The 22117-nt window shown below is 49.6% G+C and overlaps 2 protein-coding genes across 5 annotated transcripts in view; both read right to left on the bottom strand.

Annotated features, from left to right (window-relative positions):
- Positions 1-71: 71 nt before the first annotated feature.
- Tex22 (testis expressed 22) lies at positions 72-16592 on the bottom strand. The gene is made up of 2 exons (XM_050131938.1): positions 15776-16592; positions 72-4341 (listed from the first exon to the last, which is right to left on the bottom strand). Exons 1-2 carry the CDS (start codon positions 15929-15931, stop codon positions 3928-3930), a joined length of 570 nt encoding a protein of 189 aa, XP_049987895.1. The 5' UTR covers positions 15932-16592; the 3' UTR covers positions 72-3927.
- Positions 16593-16730: 138 nt separating this feature from the next.
- The window catches only part of Pacs2 (phosphofurin acidic cluster sorting protein 2), a 63057-nt gene continuing 57670 nt past the window's right edge, over positions 16731-22117 (bottom strand). For all 4 annotated transcript variants that reach the window (XM_050131960.1, XM_050131962.1, XM_050131963.1 and 1 more), the window contains exons 20-24: positions 22045-22087; positions 21598-21739; positions 20680-20906; positions 20152-20265; positions 16731-19425 (exon numbers count right to left, since the gene is read on the bottom strand). In XM_050131960.1, coding sequence (XP_049987917.1) covers positions 19307-19425; positions 20152-20265; positions 20680-20906; positions 21598-21739; positions 22045-22087 — 645 coding nt within the window. In that variant the 3' untranslated portion in view covers positions 16731-19306. The remainder of the gene's footprint in view (positions 19426-20151; positions 20266-20679; positions 20907-21597; positions 21740-22044; positions 22088-22117) is intronic.

Here is a 22117-nt window from a genome sequence, read left to right as displayed (position 1 = left end):
TATATATATATGGTCTTGCTTGCATGAACTGGCTGAGGAAAAGCCAGGGCAGAGGAGAGAAAGACCATGGCACTCATTACCAAACCAAAAAATCAGTACTATCTACATTGAAAAACAGGTAGTACTCATCCCTTATTGCAGGGTCTCACTGTGTAGCTCAGGCTAGCCTCAATGTGCACCAGTCTTCCTGCCGCCACCTTGAGTGCTCGGGTTGCAAGCATGCACCATCACACCTGCCGTCTTACCGTCCGTCTTTCCACTGGGCTTTCCCAGCTTGCGTAGTTTCACTTCTTTCTCTTTAGCTCTATGTTTTTCATGTGTGAGCAAAAGCTGCATGCTTCAGAACCCCATCATTTCACTCCCTCGTATGCCCCAGAAATAGCTGGGGCGACCTGCTGTGACAGTCCTCACTTTAGCAATCAAACTGCTTTGTTTTAAAAGAAAACCTTGGTTAATTCTGAGCAACTGTTTTTGTAAACCAATGAAGTAATCTCTTAGGTAGTGGCATAGACGGCTGTGAACTACAGCTTCAAAGGGCCCCAGCAGTGCTGCACTGAAAAAGTCAGCTGCTGTAGGCCTCTGTCTGTTCCAGGTATCCAGACTGGGCTGCTTGGCTGTATGTGTCAGTTTGACACAAGCTAGAGTCACCAGAGAGGAAGGAGCCTCAGATGAGGAAAGGCCTCCATGAGATCCAGCTCTAAGGCATTTTCTCAGTTAGTGATCAATGGGGGAGGGCCTAGCCCGTGGTCCTAGGTTCTAGAAGAATAAGAAGGCTGAGCAGGCCATGAGGAGCAAACCAGTAGGCAACCCCCCTCCATGGCCTCTGCCTCCAGGATCCTGCCCTGTTTGAGTTCCTGTCCTGACTTCCTTCAGTGATGAACAGCAATGCTGAAGTGTAAGACAAACAAACCCTTTTCCTCCCCAGTTTGCTTTTCGGTCATGTTTTGTCACAGCATTAGAAACCCTAAGTCACAGAGTGTCCTCTGCAACCCACTCAGAGCCAGGGTATCAAGCTGAGACAGGTGCTGAGTGTCCAGTGAGATCCCATGGCTGTGGCTAGCTCAAGAAAACTTGAGCCTGCTCTGTTGGGGGAGGATTTGCCCAACCTGACCTGCATCCCCTTGACTAAGGTGCTAGAGACCTTTCCCCACAAGACCTTTCTGCTCCTTCTAAGATTAGCCAACCTGTCTGAGCAAACCCCTAATCACCCCATCTCCTCAGAGCTCCCCACTGCCTATACCCTTCTCTGGCGCAAGTTTTTCCCAGTAGAGCACTGGACCCGAAACCTGGCCACGTGATTGTGGGGAGCTGTCCTATAGACCTTAGCAGCACCTAGCCCTCTACCCATAGGGGCCAAAGGCATCGAGAGAAAATGCCCTGCTCCCCTCCCAACAGGGGGATCCTTGTGCATATGCTGATGGAGCAAAGGAAATAAAGTTTACTAAGTCTGACCTTAAAACTGGGAGGTTTTCCAGATCCTCTGGGTGGGCCCAGAGTAGTCTTAAGGGTCCTTAACCATAAGAGCTGAAAAAGGAGACAAGAGTGGTGAACACTGAGCCAGTGCTGCGCCTAACTTACCCTGGGGCAGCTGGGAAAGGTGAGCTGCAGCTCCCTGGAGCTTCATGAGGAACACAAACGCCTCCGTCCTGATCCTCGTGGAGTGAGGCCCGCTGCAGAGACTACAGAACTTAGTGCATCTGTCCTCTTAGCGCACTGAACCTGTGACCACCAGCTGTAGCAGCCCCTGGAAACTATGCCCTGCCGCAGTGTTTGGGCAGCAGTGCTCTCACTGGCACTGCCGACAGTCCCAGTACCAGGCTGCATTCCTTGCTCAATTCATTGGCCTTGCAGCATTAACTGTCACAAGTGGCCAGTGGGAGGGGGCCAGCTCTGCGCCTCAGCCCAGGTGCTCTAATTGATGTGGCTTGTGTTGTTGTGATGGGAGAGATCCTAAGAGGAACTGACCATCTCAGATTCCATTTGGCTGCAGACTCAGGAGGTGCCCAGGCAAACGCACAAGACCCGGAGGAGCCCTGCCAACCCTCAGCCGTGAGCAGAAGTCAAGTAACATGGAGTCCTTTAAAGCCACTCGGAGCTGAATGCACATAGCACCAGCCACTGCTGTGGTGACCCTAGCCCGCCACATGCTGTGCCCCAAGTCAAGGTGGTGGGAGGGTTACAACGTGCCCAGGGCCCTGTCCAGACTCCTTAGCACTATCCCTGCCCTAGTCCATGTGGCACCGTGTCCTGCCTTCCCTTTATCCTTTGTACCCTGAAAAATGTAGAGGCCTCTTGGATGGACAAAAATTATACCAAGGAGCCGGGTGGTGGTGTGTAGCGTTAGGAGTGGCGGGGCTGCGTCCCCGGCAACCAGCTGCCAGCATGGCTAGTTTATGCCCGAAATAATTACACGGAAACTGTATTCTTTTAAACACTGCCTGGCCCGGCTAGTTCCAGTTTCTTATTGGCTAGCTCTTACATATTAATCTAACCCATTTCTAATAATCTGTGTAGCCACGAGCTGGCTTACCAGGAAAGATCTTAACCTGCGTCTGTCTGGAGTGGGGGAATCATGGCGACTCCTGACTAAGCTTCTTTCTCCCAGCATTCTCTTCTGTTTACTCCACCCACCTATGGGTTGGCCTATTAAGGGGCCTAGGCAGTTTCTTTATTAATAAGAAATCACTCCCACAGCAGTGGTGGCGCACGCCTTTAATCCCAGCACTCCGGAGGCAGAGGCAGGCAGATCTCTGTGAGTTTGAGGCCAGCCTGGTCTACAAGAGCTAGTTCTAGGACAGGAACCAAAAAGCTACAGAGAAACCCTGTCTCGAAAATTTAAAAAAAAATTACACCAAGGGTCAACTGGGAAGGGATGCCCAGTAGGGTGATGAAGGCAGACTTCCTGGAGGAGAAGGGATTTCATGGAGTCTTAGGAAGGGAGGGAAGCAAGGGCAGGGACTTCAAGTCAGCAGGCAGGGACCCAGTGTCTAGCCTGGGAAGTCTGTGTTTCAGCAATGAACTCTGGCCAGGGGCAGTTGGTGCTGCACTAGCAAGTGGGCTGATTCCCTCACGGTTAGCGCACAGTTCTGACTCATGCCCATACTTGAACCCAGGATCTATCACTTCCTCTTGACTCAAAATTCCTTGTGCCCAGCCTTACGCACACAGAAGCCCAGGCCACCGCTACCAGTCTGTGGTGCCCCCCTATAAACACACTGACAGATTGGGGTTACCACACTTTTACGGCCTCTCCTCCAGCTTGATGTCCCCCAAATGTGTCTTGTGTTACCACCCCAGTCCCAACCCCTCTGCAGGGCCTCCAACCTCAAGACAAAGTGAGATACAGGGCTCCTTATGTTACCCCAAACACACTGCCTTCCTAGCCTGTTCAACTCCAAAGTTCACTGTCTGGAATGGTCAGTTACCTGGAAGTCTGTCTATGTCTAGAACTTCACTAGGTCCCTCTCATAGTATCTCCCAGGTCACACATCCCTTTTGATCTTGAAGCTAGATCCTGGAGTCTCAGATGGTTCATGACATGAAAACCCTACTGGAGGAACTGGACATGGCAGGGATCTCACACTTCCTCGGGCAGCTGCTCAATGAGGCTGGCAAAGCAGTCGGTGGTCTGTGTGGCAATCTAACCTCCTCAGAGGCCCACAAATGCTGGTCACCATTATGCCCCCACAGAGCAGGGGCTCTTTCGGAAAGTTACTCTGTCCGATTCTCCCTTCCATGGCTCTCCTGTAGTTAGTTCCCAACCAGGTTCCCAGGAGGGGCAGCTCTCCTGAGTTCTGAGACCTTTGTCTTGACCTGTTTGCCCTTTGTGGAAGGGTCACACCCACAGAGGGCACAAGGGGTATGGAAGTCATGTGGTGACAAAGAAAGGCACTGGACAACGGACACTGGGCTAAGCAGGGATCCTTCTTAGGAGGGTGGTGACCTTGAGGTCTGGGCCTCGAAATTCTCGCTCTGCCAGAGGGGAGTGGCCTGGGCCAAGAAGCTCTGGAAGGTGTTGTGGTACATGGTGGAATGTTGCGGATGAGGAAGGAGTACATCCCTGTCCACACCCTCAGACACCAGCTCGGCCACCATCTGCTCAATATCCTGCGAGTGACCAGCCATGGTTTCAGGGACCTGGTTGGGCGAGGTTGGGGCAGACCCAGTCAATGGGGAGGGTACAGTCGACCGGACCGGGAGGTGCAGGCCCAGTATGTCTCTAGATGGGGCCTTGGCCGTGTTTGCTCTGTCCTGCGCATGCAGCATGGCCAGACGTCTGCGCTCGTCGATGCTGATATTCCAGCGACTACCTGGGCGCCTGCGCGCTGGAGGCTCACATACCTGTGGGGACAGAGCGCACGGTCACCTCCAAATTCAGTTTCTCACGTCTGAGCTAGGTCTCCAGCTCCTATTGCCTCACTCTGAAACCCAGGCTGGCCTGACCCCCTCACTGTGCTTCAGGGAGAGCTGCTAGTGGGGAAGGCAGGACGCTCTTACAGCCCACACTGGCTTACCTGAGCACTTCATGGGCCCCCTCAGGTGTTCATGTGTCCCTGGACTATGCAGACATTACAGTGGTTCTGGCAAAGTACTCCAAAGTGGAGGGTGCGGTTGGGCCAGAGGCATTACAAAGCTAACTAACCTGTTGGTGCCCCCCCAAAAATCAGCTCTCAAAGATCAACCCTAGGCATCCTTCCTCCCTAAGAGCCCTAGAAAGTGATCTTAAAGGCTGGGTTCGGTTAAAAACTAACAAAAATAACAGAGTCTATAAAGAGATTTCGGAGGAAAACTAACACTCTGAACACACATGAACAAAGTTTTAAAAACAGGTACGAGGGTCATCAGTCACACCACACAGGAGATTGGAAGGGGTGACTTGCGAGAAAGCTGGCACAGGCTGTAGGTAAAGCCCACATATAACAGCCACAGGATGCCCCTGCCGTGGTTGGTGGTCTGTGGAAGTCCCTCCAGACTGCCCACTTAGGGGCACACCTAGCTACCTTCTGGATGGAAAAGGAGCAGGATGAGACACCAAGTGAAGGACCTCCTTACTCAAGAAACCTTGAAAGAATCAATGCATAACAATCCAGTGGTTCCAGGCGATGAAAGGAGACAGAGACAGAGACAGAGACCCACATTGGAACACTGGACTGAAATCTCAAGGTCCAAATCAGGAGCAGAAGGAGAGAGAGCACGAGCAAGGAACTCAGGACCGCGATGGGTGCACCCACACACTGAGACAATGGGGATGTTCTTTCGGTAACTCACCAAGGCCAGCTGGCCTGGGTCTGAAAAAGCCTGGGTTAAAACCGGTCTCGCTGAACATAGCAGACAATGAGGACTACTGAGAACTCAAGAACAATGGCAATGGGTTTTTGATCCTACTGCACGTATTGGCTTTGTGGGAGCCTAGGCAGTTTGGATGCTCACCTTACTAGACCTGGATGGAGGTGGGTGGTCCTTGGACTTCCCACAGGGCAGAGAACCCTGATTGCTCTTTGGGCTGACGAGGGAGGGGGACTTGATTGGGGGAGGGGGAGGGAATGGGGAGGCGGCGGTGGGGAAGAGACAGAAATCTTTAATAAATAAATATAAAAAATGGAGGGGGGGTAATTATCGCAGCTCTGTAATAATTGATCGCCATAACAATGTGGAAACACTAAAGGCAGTTCTTTCTCCTTAAAAAAAAAAAAATCCAGTGGTTCCATTTCTGGGGACAAACCCGGATGAATTTAAAGGCAGGACTTGGAAAGGTGTGTGAACACCCATGTCCACAGCAGCTTCATTCGCTCAGTCAAAACATGGACGCAATTCGAGTGCCGTGGAGGGTGGCTCTACCCAGACAATGGAACATTACTGACTCAACAGAAAGGAAGGAAGGGAGGGAGGGAGGGTGAGCACTTGGGGCTAGATACCTAGCTCAGCGGTTAAGAGTGTGTTCTGCTCTTGCAGAGGACCTGGGTTCAGTTTCAGCATTCACCTCAGGCATCTCACAACTGCCTGTAATGCCAATTCAAAGAGATCACACACCATTCGGCTTCTGTGGCCACCTGCATGCACATGGTGCACATAAATTCACACTTTTTTTTTTTTTTGGTTTATCAAGACAGGGTTTCTCTGTGAAACAGCCCTTGCTGTTCTGGAACTCACTCTGTAGACCAGGCTGGCCTCAAACTCACAGAGATGTACTTACCTCTGCCTTCTGAGTGCTGGGATTAAAGGCATTCACCACCACCTGGCATAAATTTTTAAAAATTAAAAAAATTAAAAATGTTTCAATTAAAAAAGTTGACACTCAGGGGCTGGAGAGATGGCTCAGTGGTTAAGAGCACTGCCTGTTCTTCCAAAGGTCCTGAGTTCAGTTCCCAGCAACCACATGGTGGTTCACAACCATCTGTAATGAGATCTCGTGCCCTCTTCTGGCCTGCAGGCAGACATGATATTGTATACATAATAAATAAATTTAAAAAATTTGACACATGCTGTTGTGTGGTTGACTGCGAAACAGCAGCCACCAAAGCACACATTCCATAGCTTCTACGACCCTGCTGGTCTAGGAATAGTCAAACTCAAACTCACTGAGACAGAAAGTAGAGCAGAGCCTCTGGAGACTGGGGGTGGTGGAACAGGAGAAACTGACAGTGGAAGAGACCTGGAAATCTGTCTCACAACAAGGGTATATTCAGTAAGAGGCTAGATGGGCTCCATGATAGAATGCACCATTAGCATGTGCATGACCAAGGTGATGTTCATGTCCTTAGATCCATCTCTAGAATCCGCACCAACACACACACAGTAGCTTTGATGACAAAAATATGAGGGAAAAAAGTGAACATTTGACTCCAAGGCATGTACTGGGAGAAGGTACAGAGAAACACAGGAGACGATAAGCCAAGAGGGGTCCCCCTGAAGGTCCTCCTGCAACCCTCAGAAGCCAGGCTTCCAGATGTGTGTCCCACCAAATCCATAGGCCAAGGTTTCCCCTTCAAGGTGCTGGACAAGGAGAAAGGCCTCAGGGGAGGGGTTAGGTGCTAGCGCACCAGAAAGAGATCCACAGAGCTCACTCACACCCTACGCATTCAAACAGAGGGAAAGGCAACTTCTGTGAACCAAGCAGTAGGCCCTCTCCAGACCTGAATCTGTGCGAGACTTGGACTTGGTCTGGACCTGCCAGCCCCTAGAATTGAGAAGCAGCACTCCATACTGCCTAAGCTACTGTGGTTTGTTATGGAAGCCCCAACTGACGGCAGTCCAAGAAGGATAACATCAACGTTTCTGATTCCGTCTCTTTAGAGACCTCTGTATTCGGAAGTGTATGACAATACATTCCTGTTGTTTAAATTGGAAAAAAAAAGGGGGGTGGTGGAAGTCCACAGGCCCTCATCCCATCCTGCAGCCTACTTTACTCTGTTTTCCCTAGCCTATTCCATACAAGTTCCTTCTGTTGAAAAGCAGGGGCCTCTAGTCACTGAAAGCCAGATGCCTACCTGATCATGCCACAGCAAAGTCAGCTGCTAACAAAGGCTATTTGAACACCTGCACATGTAAAGTCGCCAGTATCACAAGCTCAAGGTGAAGAGCAGGACGGAGCTGCTAGCTAGCTGAGAGAGGAGAGATCCCAGGTCTCCATTATCACTGTGGCCTCTGGATGTAGGGTACAGGCAACGAATGAAACAAGAGCAGAAGCACGTGGAGGTGACCATCCAGAGGACAAGAATGAACCTGGGTATGGAGAGTAAGACTTGGTGAGACGGATATTTAGTGGGAAGCTGGTCTCCAGCTGTTCCTGTTCTTAAGCCACTTTGTGGGGGCTGCACCCCTCTTGTAGCACTATGCCGGCACAGTACTTCTTGCTGGAGCAGCTCTGGTTCTGCTGGAGACACTGGCTGAGGATGGATGTGCTCCTCACATGACACATAGACATGAGGCCACGTGCTAGGCTCATTGTATTGATGCGGCAACCTCAGGAAAGGCAGGATCAGAAGACCTTAGAGAGTGAGAGGCACACACTGGACAATCAACCCACGTCTGACCAAGAAATGAGAAAACACGGGTTCAGGGTTCATTTGGAGAGACTCATCACACAGCTTCGCCGCCACAGTACTAACTGATAGGGGATCGAAAGCACAGAGTGCACACATTCTGTCCCCAGAGACAGAGCAAACAGCCTTAGCAGAATACATTATGCTGACATTTCAGAACACTGGCAAGAAGAAAAAGATCTTCAGTTTTTTGGAAATGAAGCTGGAGAGATGGCTCAGTGGTTAAGAGCACTTGGGTTCAGTTCCCAGCACCCACACAGCAACTCACACCTGTCTCTTAATTCCAGTTCCCGGACATCCAAAGCTTTCTTCTGGTTTTATGCAGGTAAAAATTCATACATACAAAATATAATATATATAAATAATAAATAATAAAATAATAAATAAATATAAAATATAATACATATAAATTCATACATATAAAATACATAAATCTTAAAAAACTTTCAAAAATAAAAATGCCACAGGGGTGGAGCTATATAGAGATGCCTAGCAACGCACAGGAAAAGAGAATCGGACATCTGCATGATCTCCAGTGTTACGCAGTAGCTCTGGAAACTGGCAGGGAGAGAGCTGCAAAGGCCTGGAAAAAAATTCTCCCAGAATTTTTACCTAACCAAAGCGCTATGCAAGTGTGCAAAGGCATTTCCATACCTTTGAGGTTTTGATTGCTTTTTGTTTGGTTGGTTTTTTGTTTTTCAAGACAGGGTTTCTCTGTAGCTTTGGAGCCTGTCCTGGAACTAGCTCTTGTAGACCAGGCTGACCTCAAATCACCTCTGAGTCTTTAAAGCCCAAAAACTTCAATAGGCACCCACAGACACATGCATACATACGTAAACATGAGCACATGCAGGCACACACACAAATAGGCACACATAAGCAAAACCAGTGTAATATACCTCTTCGGGAATATGGCGAAATAGAACAGGAGGGAGGTAGAGCACCAGGTCCCAATTTATATGACAGAACAGCAGCAGTCTCTGGGGGAGCAGTATTAACTTCATGTGTGCATTCACACAAGTTGGACATGATCTAGGCCACAAACAAAATGGATCTGCACCAGGCCCCTGGAACTCATAACTATGAGGCCACAGAACAATATGATTGAAATTACCGCCCAGAGATAACATACTCCTATCAAAATGGGCATCCCTTTCTAAGTCAACATGTGAGGACAAAGAAAGTTGAGGAGACTGAAATGTATATTTATTTAGATATAACATGAGAGCAAGATCCACCAGAGTGCCAGAGCGTGAGCAGAACTGCCCTCTGAGGACAATGTGCAGCTTGAATCCACCGTCGGAAGAAAGCTCCTTAATCCCCACACTGTGAGTTCCAGGCGGGCCTAGTCTACACAGCAAGGAAGAACAGCCAGGAAGCTAGGGCTACATAGCTTCTGTCTCAAAAGTCAAAGAAGAAAAAGAGGAGAAGGAAAACATTCTAAACTCATATACTCTGGCTAAACAATTACATACTTAAGAATTTAACCGGAGTCAGGCTTGACGGTACACGCCTTTAACACAGCACTCAGGAGGCAGAGGCATGTCTGCCTCCTGAGTTCCGGGACTCTGAGTTCCGGGACAGCTAGGACTACACAGAGAAACCCTGTTTCAGAAACTAAACAAACCAAAGCAACAAAACAAAATAACCCAAGAATTTAACCTAGGGGCTGGAGAGATGGCTCAGCAATTAAGAGCATTGCTGTCCTTGCAGACAACTCAGGCTCCATTCCCAGAACCCTTACTTGTTTCCACTGTCTGTAACTAACTACAATTCCAGGGGACCCATGCCCTCCTCTGAGCTGGAGGGCACCACACATACATGTGGTGCACAGATATACATGCAGTCAAAACATCCAAACACATAAGATAAAAATAAAAAAATGATTAAAAATGACATTAGGAAAGACAAGTAAATGAAGTTAAAAGAAGAAAATAGTGGATAATATTCACAAACAGGTTCTTGGAAAAACCACTTTCTGTATGCATTCACTGGTCCCAGGCATAGCCACTGACATCACGTCTACCAATGTACTCACGTTCAGTGTTCACTTAGGTGAGTTTTGTTTGTCTGGGAACTGAAAGCCAGACTTCACTCACTTTTTTTATCTCCATGTTTGATGTGTGGTGCATGGGATCAAACACAGGATCTTGTGTGTACCAGGTAAACGTTCTACCAGTGGCTACATCTTCAGGCCACTACTCCTTGTAAAAATAAAAGAGGGGGGGATGGAGAGATAGTTCAGTGGTTAAGAGCACTGGCTGCTCTTCCAGAGGTCCTGAGTTCAAGTCCCAGCAACCACATGGTGGCTCACAGCCATCTGTAATGAGATCTGGTGCCCTCTTCTGGCATGCGGGCATACATGGAGGCAGAATGTTGTATACATAATAAACAAATAAATATAAAAAACAAAAAAAGAAAAGAGTGTCTGCTTGCCTGTATGTCTGTGCTGGTGGATGCCAGAGAGGATATCAAAACTCTTAGAACTAGAGTTATAAAGGGTACGTGTGGTTGCTGGGAACTAAACCCAGGTCCACTGCAACAGCAGCAAGTGCTCTTAACTACCAAGCTGTCTCTTCAGACCCCTACCATGCAACTTTTAAGATAGTTTTCTCATTGCTGTTGTTTTGTGGATAGAATTTTTGGCACGTCGCCCAGGCTGGTCCTGAACTCACAATCCTGCCTCAGCATCCATCCAAGTGCTGGGATTACAGGTAGGGGCCGCTATGTTGGCTCCTCAGTTTCAGTGATATAAATATTATAAACATTTCTTCCCGGCTGTGATTTAACATTCCCACCTCTGCTTACACGATACTTTCTAAATCTGCTGGGTTTTTCCTTCATGATGTTTGAATTGAGAAAAGCACTTCTCATTTGGGATTCTAAATACAGATTCTTCCAAAGCAGTTTTCAGTTTAAGTTCGGTGTGTCTGCACATGTGTGCTCAAAGGCAGGGCTGTATTCTACTGCCCTGTAAATGGCCAGCAACCACTCCAATACCGCTTGTTGAAAAACTTACTTCTGCTTTGAAATTCCATGGTAAGCAGAAAGTAAGCCCCTAGAGTTACTCAGAGGTCAAGTTCTCAGCATTTGTCCTGGTGGTGGTATGTCTATCCAACTCCTGATCCACATCATCTTTTTGTGTTAGAGTTTAGGCCCAATAAAGCCTTGTTCTTTTCTTTTTAAGTGCTGCACAGCTTCTTTTCAATGTAAAGCTTTGAAATGCCTTTGCGTTTCAAACTTTATGTTAATGGACATATCGGCAACAGATTGCCTACTTTTTTTTTTTTTTTTTTTTTTTGGTTTTTCGAGACAGGGTTTCTCTGTGGCTTTGGAGCCTGTCCTAGAACTAGTTCCTGTAGACCAGGCTGGCCTCGAACTCACAGAGACCCACCTGCCTCTGCCTCTGGAGTGCTGGGATTAAAGGCATGTGCCACCACAGCCTGGCTTTTTTTTGTTTTGTTTTTTGAGATGGAGTCTCACTGAGTAGCCCTAGGCAGCCTAGAATCAACCTTATACTTATGTGTTGAAGCAGAGCCGTGAGCCTGCCTTGGATTCTGACGACCTCCCCTGCAGTTTACCTGTCCGCTTGCTTCCTTCTCATGTGTTCTGAGAAACTTCCTGGCTCTGAGGTGTGTTCTCAGAATTGAGGTGAGAGATGGGAAATTTTTTTCTGTTTATCATTTTATTTTTCTTCATGCCAGAGATTTTTTTTTTTAAACTGGGCATAAAATTAAAAGTAGACTGCTGAGCTGGAGAGGTGGCTCAGTAGTTAAGAGTGTTTACTGCTCTCCCAGAGGACCTGAGTTAGATTCCCAGTACCTATATGGCAGCTCACAACTCCCTGCACTTCCAGTTCCAGGGAAATATTACACCCTCTTCTGGCCTCTATGGGCTCCTGCATGCATGTGGTACACGGACTCATACAGGCTCACGTATATTCACATAAAAATAATTTTTTTAAAGTTGACTGTTGATTTATTCCTATCAACACATCTGAGCTACTCTTCTCTATAACGATCAGCAGCAGCAATGGGTAAGGTGGCCTCTGCTGTCTGCCTCATTGCTTCTCAGATCATCTCTGGCATTCTGTACTTCCACCATGATAATACAAGGTAGATGGTCCTTCTGTTCATCCTGCTTGGGTTTCTCTGTAGCTTTGGAGCCTGTCCTGGAACTGGCTCTTGTAGACCAGGCTGGCCTCGACTCACAGAGATCTGCCTGCCTCTGCCTCCCAAGTGCTGGGATCAAAGCATGCGCCACCACCTCCCGGCTTGTTTGTTCTTTGAGACGGGTTTCTCAAAGTGTAAAATAGCTACCACTATCTTGCTCTATAGACCATGCTGGCCTCAAATTCAGAGGTCTGCCTGCCTCAGCCTCCTGAGTATTGGGATTAAAGGTGTGCTCCACCACTGCCTGGCCAAGGGCCCTACAGACATTTAAATTACTGTACATGACAGTCAGCCTCAAGAATGGTCATACCCAGTGACAACTAGCTCCTGGTGATCATACATACTCCTATTACCTGCAACCCTCTCTCTCACAGAAAGTAAGAATGACTAATGTAGCCTCTTCCACAAAAACAGAGGAACTGGGACGTGACTCTCAGGCTAGAATGTTAACATCTTAGCAGCTTCTACCCTGTTCCCTTTCCACCCTCTCACTGGGCGAAGCCAGTGCCGGGCTGCCTTCCTGAGGCTACTCAGCTACCCTGTGGAGATTTCATCCTGTGGCAAGGGTCTACAGGCTCCCAACAACCCCTCTTTACTGTCTACCACTGACTTCTGTGGATGGGAGCCACTGTACAGTTTCCATTCTGTTTTCAGAGGACTGTGGTTGACTGAACCCTTGACCGTACCTCCTGGACCAAGTCAGAGTCCCCTAAGCAAAGCACCTATCCTACAGGCATGGTGGTACACTGTTATAATTCCTGCACTCCTGAGGTAGAGGCAGGACAATCAGGAGTTTAAGGTTATCATAGGCTTAAATAGCAAGTTCAAAATCAGCCTGGGCTACATGAGACCTTGTTTCAGAAACCCCAAACCTATAGGAATACCCCTCCCCATAGGAATACCACTTAATTATTTTGGAGCAGACTGGCAGGTTTAAAACATTATATGTGAGTCAGCAGTGGTGACCCATGCCTTTAATCCCTTTAATCACAGGCGGATCTCTGTGAGTTCGAGGCCAGCCTGGTCTACAGAGTGAGTTCCAGGACAGTCAGGGCTACACAACACAGTGAAACATTGTCTTGAAAAACCAAAACCAGCCAAACAAACGAAAATCATCTCTGTCCACACAGTAATAGGATCTGGTTCCACAGGAGATCTTGGTATTATCTGGCAAAACTTTTCAGTATTCCTTGAAACAGATAATCTGAAGGACCTTGTAATTTCTGTTGCTACAGTGAATGGCAACTTTTCATGATATTTCCTGGTTTAGTGTATTGAAACAAGGAAATTATAATAGTCATATAACCAACCTTCACCTTTTATTTTTTAATCTGGTGTATGTAGATTTTCCAGACAGACAATATACTGTTGCCAATAGTGATTGTTTTCTTCCTACTTGGCTATTTAAGCTACCTTTTCCTCTTGACTATGGCAAAGCCTTATGAATCTCCTAGGTTGAAGCTAGCCCAGCTATTCTTAATTTTTTCATATGCACTTAGCTGCAAGACAAGAGAAATGTAGGGATTATTATTATTATTATTTTGCTTTGTTTTGACTGGCCTGAAGTCTCCACGTAGAGCAGCCTGGCCTTGAACTCAAGAGAGATCTCCCTGCCTCTGCTTCCCACGTGCTGGGAAGTTGTGCACCACCATGCCTAGCTACATGTAGCATTCATGGTTAGTGACATGCTGAATGAAGAGATGCCTTGGAGAGAACCCACCAAATCTGACATTGTTCTCCAGGAACACACTCTTTGAAACCGGGAAGGGTGGGTAAAATTCATCTCAAGCAGGTTTTGCAAATTTCCTGAGTTTACTGCTATCATAAAAAGTGAGGACTATCTTCCCTTGCTGATCCTGTCAGCTGTTGTGGCTACAGAGGCTACTGACTTCTGAACACCATGGTGTGTTAAGATTCCAGAAGACTCTTTTTCACTAACTAGGACAAACACTGGCTCTCGGCAGGAGGCTGGCTTTGCACGTCTGCTGCTCCTTAGCTGGCCACTCAGTTTCAGAGCGGGGTGAGGTAAGGAGGTGTCCTCCTGCCGGCTCCTCCCTAGTGTTCAGAGCACACTGGGCAGATCCTCAGAAAGTATTGCACTGTGGCTGGATGCCTTGAGGACCCCTCTGCCAGGAAGGCTTTCTCCAACCCTTGCCTCAGGCCAAAGGTGCCTGAGTTCTATGAGGTATCATGTGTGGCTTTGTGGCTGAAGACAACTTGCAGAGAAGCAAGGAACAAAGGACTTTTGTTAGCCAAGTCAGGAGCTCTGTGGGAGGTAAGGTGAGACACAGCCAGCGAGGGAAGAACCAGGGAGAGCAAAATCTATACCAAGGGAGAGAACCTGACACCAGACAGGGTCAGGGAAGGCAGCCTGGGCATCCTTCAAGGTCACTAGCAGGGCCTGAGAACTGTGGAAGGAAGAGGCAGAGGAACTTCAAATTGGAGCTGGTCCCAAAAGGAGCCAAGGTGCAGCAGACATTGAAGGGACTCACTGTCCCCAACCTGGATCCTGGGGTCCCGTCAGCCACAGGATTCTGTTCTTCCCCATTACTTCACCATACAGAATCCCTGCAGCTGGCCCTCTTCCTGAGCAAACCTCACCCAACAGACACTCAGTGGCTTTACAATCTAGCATGCCCTGTGGAGACACTGGCCTCATGAAAGCTGAGGGGTCTACTGGTTAGCACCGTGAAGGCCAGGTCTGAGCACCTGTCACCTTGCAGGGGCCTCAAAGCACTGGGTCCTGGAGGACATGCTGAGGAAGTCAAAAGTAGTCATGCTGGTGACTTTGGGACCCCTCTTTTTTGTTGTTGCTCGTTTTTTGAAAGTGTTTTGCTATGTAGCTCAACCAGGCCTTCCACTTGTGATCCTCCTCAGTGTGTGAACTATGACACCAAGCTTGGGAGCCTGTGTTCCTTATCTGACTGACCTTTTATCTCAGCATTTACACAAGTAGACAGACACACTTCAGTGCCTGGCTCCGTGGCTGGCTATACTACCCACGCACTGCTAGCTTGAGCTTGGCCAGTTTTGCCTGATGTGGTCTGGCTTTGGATTCTTTCTCAGTAGAAACTATATCCACAGTTAGCATGACACCCTCTGCTCAGGGAGTGTCCTAGGGGTCTGCACAGTTGGGCCTATTTCTCCTACCCACAATTCAGTGCTTGCTATCTGGTGACGGTTGATCAGGGTTTGCAGACTGCTTGAGGCTGTCACAAATACAGCTGCCATGTACATTTCAGTGATGACCAATGTCTATCCAGAGGACACTTCCTTGCTGTGGGGACCTCATTCTCCCTCCCACTTAGTGATACTCCCTTGTCCAGGGTTGAGGGACACTGGGGAGGGTCGAGATGGCTACGTGTGGCACCATCTTCCTGACCTCAGAGGAAGCTAAAGGGTTTCAAGTCTACCCCCAAGCCTAGTCAGAGTGGCTGGAGAAAGAGAGCCCTGGAAATAGAAACTGCATGTTTCTGTCAGTCCCATTCAGTCCTCTCCTCTTGTCCCAGAGGTCAGTTTATTTAAAAGTCTGGGTTTTCGGAAGAGCCCCCTACTGCTTACCCAGTCTTGGGTCTGCAGGTCCTCTTGAGGATTGCTCTTGGTATCTGGCTGGCTGGAAGTTGCTGAAGGCCCGTGTGGAGGGGACTGGTGCCCTTGTTCTTGAGCAAGCTGCCACTGTAGCGTCTTCCTTTGGGGGCGCTGCTGCCTACCGTCCATCTCTACCAACAGCTGGCTGCAGTGCGCACTTCTAGGGTTCTGGCTGCCACAAGCTCTCCGAGGGCCACTTTGTAGGCAGTGACTACTCTTGCCAAATAGCGGAGCCCCTCACGTGAGTTTCTCAGCTCCTGCGGCCACTGCCTTCCACACCAGCAGTTCCCCCAGGGACATCAGTAGCTCAGTAGAAGCACATGCTTTTCTTTTCTGCTCTCACTGGTAGGGAGTCCTGACAGGCTCTCAATCCTGCCCTCAGCCCTCCTCCCTTCTGTCACTTTGACGACCCGACCACACAGGGCCGAGCCTGAACTCGGGTTTCTCTCCCTCTCCGCGGGCCTGAACCGTGGAATTCAGTTGAAGGACAGGAGTAAGATGTGGATAATTGGGTCACCCACTCCCACGCAGGAGCAGAGCTCGTCCAGGTGATTCCTGAGCGGGCTCAGTGGGCACCAGGAAGGGAAAGGTCTGGAGGATCCCGGACAAATGAGGAAGGCTTAATGGGATCCAGTTGACAACGAATCAGCCGGTGGGGGTAGGGCTCAGAAGGATCTGCATCGGGAGTGGAGGGTCACGGGCTGCGAGGTCTCAATTGGGTCCAGATAAATGGGGCAGACTAGTAGAGCGGCAGTAACCTCAGACTAATGAGAGGCCGACTCTGGAACCTACAAAAACCTAAGGAAGAGGAACGGACTTCCGTTCTACAGACCCCGCCCTTCGTTGCCGTTTCCGCCCCTCGTTGCTTGCGCTTCAGCGCGCTCCAGTCGCGTGGCCCCGATACATTGAAAGAAATCACACCAGTGGGCGGCCTGAGCGCCGTCAGTTTATTAGTGTCGCTTCAGCACCTTGAAATCGTCCACATGGTCGCATGGGACAGATCAGCATCTGCTCCCAAAAAGCTATTTACATGAATCCTTTCCATTAAAAACAACAAACAAACTAGCAACACATACACACACCCTAGAAATCAGTCACAACGCGCTGGACCGTCTTCAAAAGTGGACGGAGTCATCCTCACGCAAGGCCGTCAGCCTCTGCTGGCCCCTCTCCAGGACACAGCAGTCTCCGGAGGCGTGGGGGTTTGGAGAGCAAGTGAGGGTCCAGTACCCTGGCTCAGGGAAGAAGTGCTGGGACATTTTTATAAGGAATTCATTTGAGATGGAGGCTAGAGGCAGAAGTGAGGCCTTCAGGGTAAGGCTAGGACAAGCCATTGCACAGGAACCGAGGGCCAGCCCCTCCTTTCCCAGCTCTGGTACCATACAGTGATACCCAGCTGCATACTCAGAGGGTAGTGGCACGGACTAACTTGAAGGTAGAGGCAGCGTCCCCAACTGACAGGAATGAGACCTTCCCATCCACACAGGCTGTGTGGCCAGGCCTAAGAGAAACCAGTGCTGACAGTGACCTAAGACTGGGAGGCTCTAAGGGCCTCAGGGCTAAGGCCTGTGGGATATACACACACACACACACTGCTGTTCTCACCTGACACCTGTCAGGGGGCTTTGGTGTCTAGTCATCCTTCAATGGGACAAAAGTACTTCTCTATGAATCCTCATTACAGCTCCACGAGGTAGGCAAGGAAAATGGACATGTCTCTTTAACCAAAGGGGAAACTGAGGCTCAGGGGATTACGGCTATAGTGGTGGGTGCAGGGTACTCAGGCTTTACTGACTTGGACTTGTATAAAGTCAGCCCTCTGGAACCAATCAAGAATGCATGAAAAGAGAAAGAGTTCTCCAGAAAGGGGCTGCCCTCAGGCATGAGCTTGAAACCCTGGCCCCAAGGCCTCTAGGCCTAATCTTTTCTAGCAAGGCTGACTTTGGGAGGAAACTCCAGGGGTTGGTCAGCTGGGCTCTGCTCTTAAACTCTAAGGATCAAAGCGGCCTGACTCTGTAACAGATCTTTCCAGAGCACTCTTCACCAGCTCCACTGTCACTGAGCCCTGAACCCAGGGATCTAGGGCCCAACCCAGATCCCAGCAGCAGTCCAGGGCCTTGCCCTGGACAAATGGACTCTTTTCAGCAAGGTGAGGCGGGAAAGTAAGTGAATAGAAAATGGGCCATTTTTTCATCCCAGGAAAGGTGAGGAGTCCTCAAATTCAGCCTGCCCTATTCTTGGTAATTTTCTGAGCATTCTCTTAGAAGTTCTCAAGGCTAAGACACCACCAGGGTGCCTGGGAGTGCCAGTTTCCAAGGGGGCAGGGCACTCTTCCATCTGACACTTCAGGGAGAAAATTAGGACTGAGGCTGTGAACCCCTTCATGAATCTGGTGGGGCATGTACAGTCAGGATGATCCTTGCTGCAGGCCAGCACATCCCTCTCCTGCTGAGCAGGAAAGTGGTGGAGGCTAGAGCTGCCACCAAGAATGGATCCACGTGGCTTTGAGGAGCATGGATGGGATAGATCCTTGGATAGCCTTTGTAGTTAGACCAGCCTGCTGGAGCCTTCACTGGCTTCACTGTGCGCGTGCGCATGTGTACACACCCGCACACACACACACATACATACACACACACACACATACACACACACCTCCAGTTGCCTGTTTCCAGTTCAAAACCTTGAACTCAGACCCCATATAACCAGTCCTAGATGTTCCTGTCCAGCAGGCAGAATAGAGGTGTAAGGGCATGGTAACTAGGTCTCAGACCCCAGCAGTGTCTCTCATTCCAAGATAGACAATGGGAAATTTGCAAGGACCACCTATCTGAGCAGCAGAATCTGCAGAAGCCTAGCAGTGCCTCTGGAACTGCAGCCAGAGGGGCAGGGGTAGGTATGTAGCTCCTGCTGGCTCTCCACCCAAAGGGACTTCACAAGAAAACATCTGCTTGGCAGCTACATCGTCAAATGTATGAGAGCATCAGAAAGATCTGCTACTATAAAACCTCCGCCATAAGGCTGGAGTTTTTTGGGAACCACGCATGGAGTGCCAGGGGCCACCATCCCATGCTAGGAGACCAAATATGCTCTTTACCCTCAGCATTTGGCCAGACTGTACCCTGCTCCCTGCTCCCCAGGAAAGCAGAATCCTGACTTCAGGAACAGACATGACACAAAGGCAAGAACACTTCTCGCGTGTAGTTCTGGGGTTTCATGAGACCAGAGCTCACCTCTCTTCTTACCAGCCTTTCCACTGCCCACATATTCTGGTTAATAAGCAGAGCAAAGTTACTCGGTGGCCCACAGGGAGCTCGTTAGCTTCCCCTTAATTTCTGGGCTATGAGCACATTCATACTTAAGACTGTTTCTTTGTGTTTGTAAGAGTCTGTCTCTGTAGTAACCACATGTTAACAGAAACACAGCTGTCCCTCCATCAATGGCTGACACAGAGCAGGACACAGGCCCCTGTATCGTCCTGGGCCAGCCCTTCCGTGGGTGGGGCTAGAAGGTGGCCTTGGAGTGTCCAAAGATGCAGATGGGGAAGTGCTTCACGTGGGAAGACCACTGGGCAGCCAGCTGGAAGAACTTGACATCGCTGCATTCCACGCCATCGATGAGGACTGTGGGAGAGGACACCTCACCATCTGCCTGCCTGGTGAGGCATCCACCTGGGACGGTGGGCTGCTACCAGGGGTAGGGTAATCCATGCTTACCAGGCCCTTTCTACCACCTGCCCTCCCAGGACTCATTGCCATAGTGGGTTCACTTCCCAAGGGACTAGTGGCAAAGACAGCATAAGCCATATTTCAGCCAGGCATGACTCATGTATGCCACCTCCACCTCACAGGGTCTTACTTAAAATAGCTGCATTTCCAGAGAGCCTGAGGAAGACTCAAGGACCCAAAACTCACTGAGGCCCAAGAGTCCTCACTCTGAGTGCACTGCTTACAGAATAGCCTCTGGAAGACACTGATGTACAAACTAATCTTTAAAAGGAAGAAAGGAAGGGCCGGAATATGGTTCAATGGTAGAATTATCTGTCTAGTATGTATGAGACCCTAGGTTCACTCTCTAACAACCCTCTACCATACCTTCATCAATAAAAACACAGAAAAGGTTGAAACATTATTTGAACTTGAAAGGCTGTTAGATGTATGCAAGTTCCTTATCAAAATGTGTTCCAAGTGTGAATCTGTAAGCATGCCTTTCATAGAAGAACAACCGGTTCCTGTGCTGGGTTTGAGAAGCCACCCATCTGTTTTGCTCTGCATTCACATTATACAGGAAGAACCTAAAAGGATCTGGGTTCCCCCAGCACCCTGTGGAGTCCCTGGGCCCATGCTCACCCCGAAGCATGTTCTGTTGGTGCTTAGCTGTGCAGATCAGCCGACTGATGCCTTCGATGCACTGGCTTTTAGATTCCACATCTTTGTCCTTAGTTTTCTTGGGCAAAAACATCACTGGGAAGAAAAGAGCCCTGCTGTTGATTCACTGCTCCTTCAGGGCCAAGCCGGTCAGAGCCCCAGCAGCAGGCAGGATGGGAGAACAGTAGCCATGGGGACTTGGCTGGCCCCTGCTCACCTGGGATTCAGTTTCTTGCTGTGACCACATACAGCACCCTCCTGCCTGATACTCCACCTGAAGCCAGAAGCTACCCAGAACCTCAGGATCCTCACAGCTCAGGATAGCCACAACTCAGGGGCCACAGCTGTCAAAGCATGTCTGATTGCCAACCCCTTCTGAGTGAGGTGTGTGCTCATGACAATGAATTTACCAGGAACTTGCTAAGGGTTGGGAATGATATCCCCATCACCAATAGTTACCACAGAGACCCCTCTCTCCCATTGTCCCTGCTCAGTACATTCCCACCTCACCCTTCTTGTTCTTCTCCTTGGTGACCACGGTCATGGACATGGTGGGTGTGGCTGCAGCCTCGCCACTGCTGGGCAACCTGCTGACCTGGAGGGACCGGAAAGTGCACTTGAGCGTGTTTTTGGTGGTGGGGAGGTCCTTCTTCTCGGCATCTCTCTTCCTGTCCGCAGGCTGCGCTGCTGTCCAGTAGTCCACCTGCAGCCCCATGAGCTCAGCGCCGGTGCCCTGGCTGTGGAAGGCAGAGGGAAGTACTCACACTCATGATGTCACTGTGCCACTGTAGGCAAGGAGGTGTGGCTAGCGTCTTACCTACTAACTTGCTGGCCAGTGCTGGGGAACTATGAGAAGCTTTTCAGAGCTGACTGCCCACTTGTCTTTCGGGATAATAGTGTTAGTGCCTGTGGCCCTGGCAAAATTGCCACTCTCCTGGGGCCTAGATAATAGGTTCATCAGAGGTGGAGTGGCTGGTGACATCAGGTGGCTAGACGAGCTCTGACAAAGAGCCAGCAACCTCAGTGAACCTTAAGGCCATGCTCACCATGGACCCCAAAACTCCCCAGTTTCAACTTGGTTGCCTTGAGTTCTGCTCAAGACTCAGATGGCTTGGTAGGACTCAGTTCACGTGTGTGGGGCCTAAGAAGCTGTCGCCTGCATTTCCTCCCTCAGTTCCTCTTTTAACAGCCCACCCTGTGCTAAGGGACTTTCAGGCTCAGTGACTCCCATCCTTAGGAGTACTCACTGAAAACATCAATTACCTCCTACGCTGCTCCTACAGTTGCTCTACAGCAAACTGGACCCAGCCCAAAGGATCCCTCACAGGATCTCCACCACTCCTTCACCAAGTCCGCCCATATTGCTGACAAGACGGTAACACGGTAACACGAAGGGTGGATGTCACGATAGAGAGCCATGTTCTTTACCTTGGGGAGGACAGGCCTCCGCTTACTGAAGGGGAGGAGGGTGGAGTAGGTGAGGCCTCCTTGGCCGCAGGAGACGTAGACACAGACGGTGGGGTAGAAGAGAGCACACTGGAGCCTGAGGGGGCTGCGTCATCCGAGTCTCCTTTAGGGAGGAGTCACAGGTCAGTGGTCAGACCGCCTTCTGGTCTGGCCCCACAGCTAGTTGGAGCCTGGACTAGGGCTAGAGAGGCAGCTCTCGGGGAAAGTAGAGTAGGCAAAGTACCTTGTGTGGAGGGCAGAATATTATCTCTATTGGCTGGGAGAACTGCCTCGTTTGCCTTGTTCTGAGGCTTTGTTATAGAAAAATCAGTAGAAACGTGCTGGTCCGTAAGACCAGAGGGACCACCAATTCAGAGGGCTGAGTCCCTGCTGCTGCCCAGAGCAGTTCTCAGTGAGGGCTGAAATTACCTGATGTGGCTGAAGATGGTTCCACAATTCCAACCTTCACAACCTGGGAAGTAATAGATGCTGGTTAGAGGCA

The sequence above is a fragment of the Alexandromys fortis genome, unplaced genomic scaffold, assembly GCF_014885135.2.
Source record: "Alexandromys fortis isolate MF-2015 unplaced genomic scaffold, M_Fortis_MF-2015_v1.1 scaffold_399, whole genome shotgun sequence".
In the NCBI taxonomy this organism is placed as follows: Eukaryota; Metazoa; Chordata; class Mammalia; order Rodentia; family Cricetidae; genus Alexandromys; species Alexandromys fortis.
This window is presented reverse-complemented; position numbering and strand designations above follow the sequence as displayed.